This window comes from Meriones unguiculatus, chromosome 17 (genome assembly GCF_030254825.1).
Source record: "Meriones unguiculatus strain TT.TT164.6M chromosome 17, Bangor_MerUng_6.1, whole genome shotgun sequence".
NCBI classification, from domain to species: domain Eukaryota; kingdom Metazoa; phylum Chordata; class Mammalia; order Rodentia; family Muridae; genus Meriones; species Meriones unguiculatus.
Genome location: NC_083364.1, coordinates 60,834,239 through 60,842,189, shown reverse-complemented (window position 1 = coordinate 60,842,189; position 7,951 = coordinate 60,834,239). Strand labels below are relative to the sequence as shown.

General features: G+C 36.8%; 1 protein-coding gene across 1 annotated transcript; it reads right to left on the bottom strand.

Annotated features, from left to right (window-relative positions):
• Positions 1-2,219: 2,219 nt before the first annotated feature.
• Positions 2,220-3,149, bottom strand: LOC110540853 (olfactory receptor 183). The gene has a single exon (XM_021627642.2). The coding sequence runs from the start codon at positions 3,147-3,149 to the stop codon at positions 2,220-2,222; it is 930 nt and encodes a 309-aa protein (XP_021483317.1).
• Positions 3,150-7,951: the final 4,802 nt, after the last annotated feature.

Here is a 7,951-nt window from a genome sequence, read left to right as displayed (position 1 = left end):
GATGTGCATTGAACGTATGACAGGAGTCTACTGAGCGCATCTGAAAGACTCTAACTAGCAGTGTTTTCAAAGCAAAGACTCATGACCAAACCTTTGGCAGAGTACAGGGAATCATAAGAAAGAAGGGGAGTTAGTCTGTTGGGGAAAGGATAGGAGCTCCACAAGGACCAAATATATCTGGGCACAGGGTCTTTTCTGAGACTGACATTCAACCAAGGACCATGTATGGATATAACCTAGAACCTCCACTCAGATGTAGCCTGTGGTAGCTCAGTAACCAATTGGTTTCCCAAAGTGAGGGGAACAGGGACTATTTCTAACAGGAACTCGATGACTGGCTCTTTGGTCTCCCCACCCCCGAAGGGAGGAGCAGTCCTGTTAGGCCACAGAGGAGGGCTTTGCAGCCAGTCCTGAAGATACCTGATAAAACAGGATCAGATGAATGGGGAGGAGGTCCCCCCATCAGTGGACTTGGAAAGGGGCACGGTAGAGATGAGGGAGGGAGGGAGGGACTGGGAGGGAATGAGGGATTGGGACACGGCTGGGATACAGAGTTAATAAAATGTAACTGATAAAAAAAAATATTTAAAAATAAATAAATAAATAAAAGAATTAATGCTAAAAAAAAAACAAAAAAACAAGGAAATCATGAAATTTGCAGGCAAATGGTGGGATCTAGAAAAGATCATTCTGAGTGAAATATCCCAGAAGGAGAAAGATACATACAGTATATATTCACTTATAAGTGGGTACTAAACCTATAAGATAGGATAAACATACTAAAATCTGTACACCTAAAGAATAGTAGACAAAAATACCACCCAGAAGAATTTGCTTTTTGTTAAAGGTCCATTAAGCTACATGAATTTTATGTAAGTATGTATTTAGGAATATGCATGTATATATGCACATATGTATGTAACAACAAAGAAAAAGAAGGTTTGAATTTGAAAGCGCAGGGATGGAGTCTATAGGAGGATTCGGAGCGAGAAAAGGAGGAAATGATAGAATTATATTATAGTCTTAGAAGAGGATTAAGTCCTGTTGCAACCCAGTGAGCTGGGATGAGTTTGTAAGGTAGGGAAGGGTTCCTTTTTTCTGAGGAAAAGGGGAAAGATGGAGGGGCCTGGAAGGTGGGACCTACCAGGAGAGGTGGGATGGACCTGTGATGGGATGTAAAATTAATACATTTATAAAAAAATTTAAAATTTGAAATAATAATAAAATAATAATATAAAAATAAACTCAGTTCTGGTAAATCAAATATGCAATTAGTTGTAATTTGTTCTTCGGTTATCTTGAATAAAAGATTTTCTTAAAAAAGAAAAAAAAAAAGAAGATAAACAAGAAAGAAGACCCGGGGTAAGATGATCAATCCTCACTTAGAAAGACAAATGGGATGGACATGGGAAGTAGGAGAAAACAAGTAACAGGACAGGAGCCTACCACAGAGGGCCTCTGAAAAACTCTACCTAGCAGTGTATCAAAGCAGATGCTGAGACTCATAACCGAACTTTTGGCAGAGTGCAGGGAATCATATGAAAGAAGGGGGAGTTAGTATGACCTAGAGAGGACAGAAACTCCACAAGAACCAAGTATATCTGGGCACAGGTATCTTTTATGAGACTGTATCTCCAACCAAGGACCATGTATGGATATAACCTAGAACCCCTGCTCAGATTTAGCCCATGGTAGCTCACTATCCAAATGGGTACCCTAGTAAGGAGAACAGGGACTGTCTCTGACATGAACTCAATGGCTGGCTCTTTAACACCCCCCCCCCCCGAGGGAGGAGCAGCCCTGCTAGGCCAGAGAGGAGGACTTTGCAGCCAGTCCTGAAGATACCTGATAAGCTAGGGTCAGATGAAAGGGGAGGAGGTCCTCCCTTATCAGTGGACTAGGAAAGAGGCAGGGAGAAACTGAGGGAGGGAGGGTTGGATTGGGAGGAAATGAGGGAATGGGATGCAGCTGGGATACAAAGTTAATAAACTGTAACTAATATTAAAAAAATGAAAATTTAATTTAAAAAAGTTTACATATATGCATATGACAATGAATGCAGATATTTTCCAGTGTATTAGGGGGATAATTGCATATTAAAATTGAAGTTTAATAATAATCTCACTTAACATTTATAATTTCAAAGTTATTTAAATGCAAAATTTCACATTTTGTACAACATTGTAAATTTTAATAAAATTAACAGATATTAGTAAGATCTAAACTGTAATTTTCAACATTTTTTTCAGAGAATCTATAACTTGCTTATTTCTGAGACTGTAAATAATTGGATTTAATACAGGGATTATAACTGTGTAAAACAGAGAGAAGATCATGTCTTGATCATCTACTTCTGAAGATGCTGGGTGGACATACATGAAGAGAAGAGGCCCAAAGTATAAAAACACAGATATGAAGTGGGCTCCACAGGTGGAGAAAGCTTTCCTTAGGCCCTTGTCGGACTTCTTTTTTAAAATTGAAAAGAGAACAAATGTATAAGAGATAAAAACAGTCATAATGGTGAACACTTGTATTGAACCAGAGAAAATGAAAATGATCAGATAATTCAAGGAAGGATCTCTACAAGAAATTTTTAACAGTGGTATAATATCGCAGTAAAAATGATGTAATATGTTGGAATTACAGAAGGTTAATCTGAATAAAAGGCTTTCATGGATTATAGCATGAAGAAAGCCACCTACAAACGATAATGCTAACAGGCAAATGCATACTCTATTGGTCATAACTACCGGATAAAGCAATGGATTGCATATAGCTGCATAGCGGTCGTAAGCCATTGATGCCAAGAGAAAACATTCCGTGGTCACACAGATTGCAACGGAAAAAAATTGTATCATGCATTCAGGGACAGAAATCACCTTGCCCTTGTCCAAAAGATTAAATAGCATCTTTGGTGTCACTGTAGATGATAACCAAGTATCCACAAGGGCTAAGTTACTTAGGAATAAGTACATGGGGATGTGGAGTTGAGGGTCATTCCAGATAAGGGTGACGAAACCTAGGTTCCCCACGATGGTCATGAGGTATATTACCAAGAAAACCAGGAACAGGAAGATTTTCCACTGAGGTTGGCATATGAGACTTGTGAGAACAAACTCTGTCCACAGTGTTTCATTTTCCTTTTCCATGTTATCATTGAATGTCTCCTGAAATTAAATGTAATGAACATAAGGCAGTAATCACTGGGAAAGATTTATGTGAATATTGAAAGAGCCTCTAGTAATAGCATAATATTGCACTTTTCTTTCTTTTTTTTTTTTTGCACTTTTCTTATAGTCTGTACTATGACAGAAGGAATACTCCAGAAATTAAAAATGACAAAATGGTTCAGTTGATTTTGTGCAGTAATGAGTAAACAGTAACAAATTAAGAATGAATGGGATATCTTCTAAAACTGTGATGCATTGATTGGAAAACACACCAACACTAGAATTTTTTGTCTTATTTTTGCTGAATAAACATGAGAAAAGCTAATAGAATGTACTGGATTATAAACTACACTGATTGCCTTGTAAAGGAATTTGTATTTTATTCCTTAGGAATAGGTTTCTAATGATATTCACAAGGTATGGAATTAGTTTTATAGATACATTTTAAAATAAGCATTTTCAGGGCAACAGTAATAAAAACTGCATGGTTCTGGCATAGAAGCAGACTCGCAGATTAATGGGATGGAATCAAATGCCCAGAAATAAGCCCACACACCTATGGAAACTTAATTTTTGACAAAGAAGCCAAAACCATACAATGGAAAAAAGACAGCATCTTCAACAAATGGTGCTGGTCTAACTGGATGTCTACGTGTAGGGAAAATCCAAATAGACCCATATTAATCACTCTGAACAAAGTTAAAATCCAAATGGTTCAAAGATCTCAGCATAAAACCAGACACACTAAATCTGTTAGAAGAAAAAGTGGGGAAGAGCCTTGACCTCATAAGCACAGGAGACAACTGCCTGAACAGAACACCAACAGCACAGGCTCTAAGATCAATAATTAATAAATGGGACTTCATGAAACTGAAAAGCTTCTGTAAAGCAAAGGACACTGTCATCAGAACAAAACGACTGCCTACAGATTGGGAAAGGATCTTCCCCAACCCTGTATCTCACAGAGGGCTAATATCCAGTATATATAAAAAACTAAAGAAGTTAAACAGCAACAAATCAAGTAATCCAATTTAAAAAATGGGGTACAGAGTCAAACAGAGAATTCTCAATAGAGAAATGTCAAATAGCCAAAAAAACACTTAAAGAAATGCTCAATGTCCTTAGTCATCAGGGAGATGCAAATCAAAACGACCCTGAGATTTCACCTCATACCCATCAGAATGGCTAAGATCAAAAACTCAAAGGGTAATGCATGTTGGAGAGGTTATGGAGAAAGGGAAACCCCCCTCCGTTGCTGGTGGGAATGTATACTTGTACAACCAAGTTGGAAATCAACCTGGTGCTTTCTCAGACAATTAGGAATAGTGCTGCCTCAAGATCCAGCTATACCACTCCTGGGTATATACCCAAAAGATGCCCCACCATTCAATAACAACATTTGCTCAACTATGTCCATAGCAGCTTTATTTGTAATAGCCAGAATCTGTAAACAACCTACACGTCCCTCAAAGGAAGAATGGATACAGAAAGTGTGGTACACTTACACAATGGAATACTACTCAGTAATTAAAAACAAGGAAATCATGAAACTTGCAGGCAAATGATGGGAAGTAAAAATGACCATCCTGAGTGAGGTAACCCAGAAACAGAAAGACATATATGCTATATACTCACTTATAAGTGGATATTAGCCATGTAATACAGGCTAGACATACTAAAATCTATAGTCCTAAAGAAGCTAAGCAACAAGGAGGACCCTGGGAAAGATGCTTCATTCTCATTCAGAAGGGCAAACAGGACAGACATCGAAAGTAGAGAAGTAACAGGACAGGAGCCTTCCATGTTGCTCCTATTGAAATTGTTCAGTATCTTAACCTTCGGCCCTGGATTAAGCAACAAAAACCAGAGATTCTTTTTAAAAACCGAAAGGGAAAATACTATCCGCACTCTTGGAACTCAAAATCTAAAACTGACGGTTATAAAGAAATGACAGACCCTCTAAGAAACCAAACAAAAACCCCTTCAAGATTGGTGCCAAACACCAAAGTTAATGCTCTAGTAGGACAAGAAATTAACGGGAACCATTTGAGTGCAGAAAATAAGCAAATGCTAGGGGCTTTAATGGAACAACTTTCTCATGGCATAGAATTCAAAGTACATCACAGAACAAAGAACATAATAGCATGAGAGAGTGAAAGATTGCACTTCAATGTCGGGAGCAGTAAGAATTTATGATCTGCCTAGAGTTCATATCACTAATTTCACTGCAGACTACCTTAATAAAAAATACAGGAAGAGATGAGAAAAACGATAAAATCGGACAGGAAAACTTGAAAAACAATTTGCAGTGAGTTAAAGAAAAACAAGGGGAAGAAATAAAATAGGCAGAAAACAGGTGGGTGGTTAAGGACAGAAAGGCCAAACAAAGAAAAAGAAAGGTATTTAGGATAGGCTGAACATGAAGGAGGGAAAGGCTTTGGATGTTGGATGTACATGTTTGTCTTAACCCTAAACTTTTTCAAAATTGTCAGTCAAGTTAATCTTCTCCTTTATTAGTATGGTTTTACCCAAAAGTTCAAGGTAAAAGAGAGACACCTGATTTAAAACTTCGATTTAAAAATTGTGTTGTTCTCAAATGTCTAGCATGGGCTGGCTGTCCTTTCTATACCTATGGTTGTTTATCTTTAGATATGAGAGCAGCATGAATACTAATTTTGATAATATATAACACTGGATTTGTGAAAAGCATATATTTCAAACACTTTGTGCCACCACTAATAAAAAGTGAAGAATAGATAATGGGATGTGAACTTCCTTAACTTTGGTAGTATGTCATTGTCCATACATATACTATAAATCAAAGGTCATGAGGTAAATTTCATATTTTTGCAACAAAAATTTAAGTTGAGCTATATTTTGTGACAATGGTTGAAGCAGATTTAATCTGAAAGTATGCTTACAATGACAGTGCTTTCCTCCACAAACCTGATAAAAGTAGTAAAAATGACTATAACAGGAATTCCAGAGTCAGGATGTTTCATCTGGAGTGCTGTGTCCCCTAGAAAAGTCACAGCACTAAACATGTGACATTGATTAGCTTCATTTTATGGGTGGGGGAGTCATAAGTTCTGGAGAGAACAGTCAAAGATTTTTAGTTTTTCCGGACATATGTGTGCGTACACACACACACACACACACACACACACACACACACGTAGATGTACATATATATGTATATATATAAGTGTGTATCTTGTCTATATACATATATCAAAATATTATCAAGGACAGTAAAAATATAAAGCAAATCTTTAAGCAAGACCAAAAATTTTAAACAGAAGGCATGATTAACTAAACATTTATCAAAACAATAAAAAGTTCTCATGTTAAGACTCAAATCTTGATTATATTTAAACCTGCTTTTAAAGGGTTTTTTTTCTTTTCTTTTTTTTTTTTTTACAGTTCTACCTCATCAAATAAAGTCATTATGACTAGGTCAATAACATAATAGAGATGCCACTCCAGCTAACCAGTCACTCACACAACATTGACATATTTTCAGATTTAATAAACCAAGAAAATCCTGCCACTGTTTTCTTTTTTTTTCACCTGGGTATTAATTTGCTTTAATTGTTGCATATATATTTAAATAATATTTTACATGTAAGAATTTAAAATATAGTAATTATTTCTATCTTACCCAAATGTTGAGACTGTAGCAATTCTTTAAAATGTTAGGCCTTTAGGAATTTGAATAAGAACAAGTGGGATATAAGAGAAGGGTTGGAGGAAGGAAAAAGAAAGAATAAAACAAAGTATATTTTAATTTCACAAAACAAAAAGAGTTTTCAATAATAATTTCTAAAAGTATCAGTCTTTATAAAACACACACACAAAACTTTAAAATCAGAGGACTTACATCAATAAAGGTAGCAATCTTTTTCCACATCCTTTAATTTCAGAGACTGTATTTCCAAGTCTCAGTAAATGAGGCTTATATAAGCTTGAAGTACAAGAACCAATGGCCCTGTCACTCTCTCCATATTCCAAGTGAAATTCCCTTGAGGACAAGAGGGTTCCCTGTAGAACAAAGTCAAGCTATTCTACTGGAGTTTGAACATTTAGATGTGTATAGGTATAGGTAATTAATTCCATGTATCAGTAGCCTAATAGGTCAGCATTTGAGGATTTGTGCAAGGTCTGGAAAGCTAGGTCAGGGATGTTTTTCTTCTATATAATTTTTTTATTTCTTTGAAAATTATGTGTGTGTATATCTATGTTTGAGTTTTTGCATAACTGCCATGTCCATAGAGACTTTAGGAGGATGTTGGGTCCTTTGGAGCTAGAGTTACAGGAACTAGCAAGTACCAGATGTGGGTGTTGAGGATTGAATTTGGTCCTTCTGAAAGAGCAATATGTGTGCTTAATCTCTGAGCCCTATCTCCAGCTCTGAAATGTACACCTGTTGCCCTTCAGCCCTGCCCCAATGGCCCTACATTTTCCAAACAGGGCTCATGCCCAGGAGGTTCTACAACCTAAAGAACAGTGCCACTAGCTGAGAACTAAGTAATCAAATGCATGACCTTGTGATGAAAATTCACTTTAAAACCGTAACACTAGACCTGATAGGCTAGGGTCAGATGGAAGAAGAGGAGGACCTCCCCCATTAGTGGACTTGGAGAGGATATAGGAGGAGAAGAGGGAGAGAGGGTAAGATTGGGAGGGGATGAAGGAGGGGCTACATAGAAGCTGGGATACAAAGTAAATAAATTGTAATTAAAAAGTAAATAAATAAAAAGAAACACCTAGAAAACCTGTTA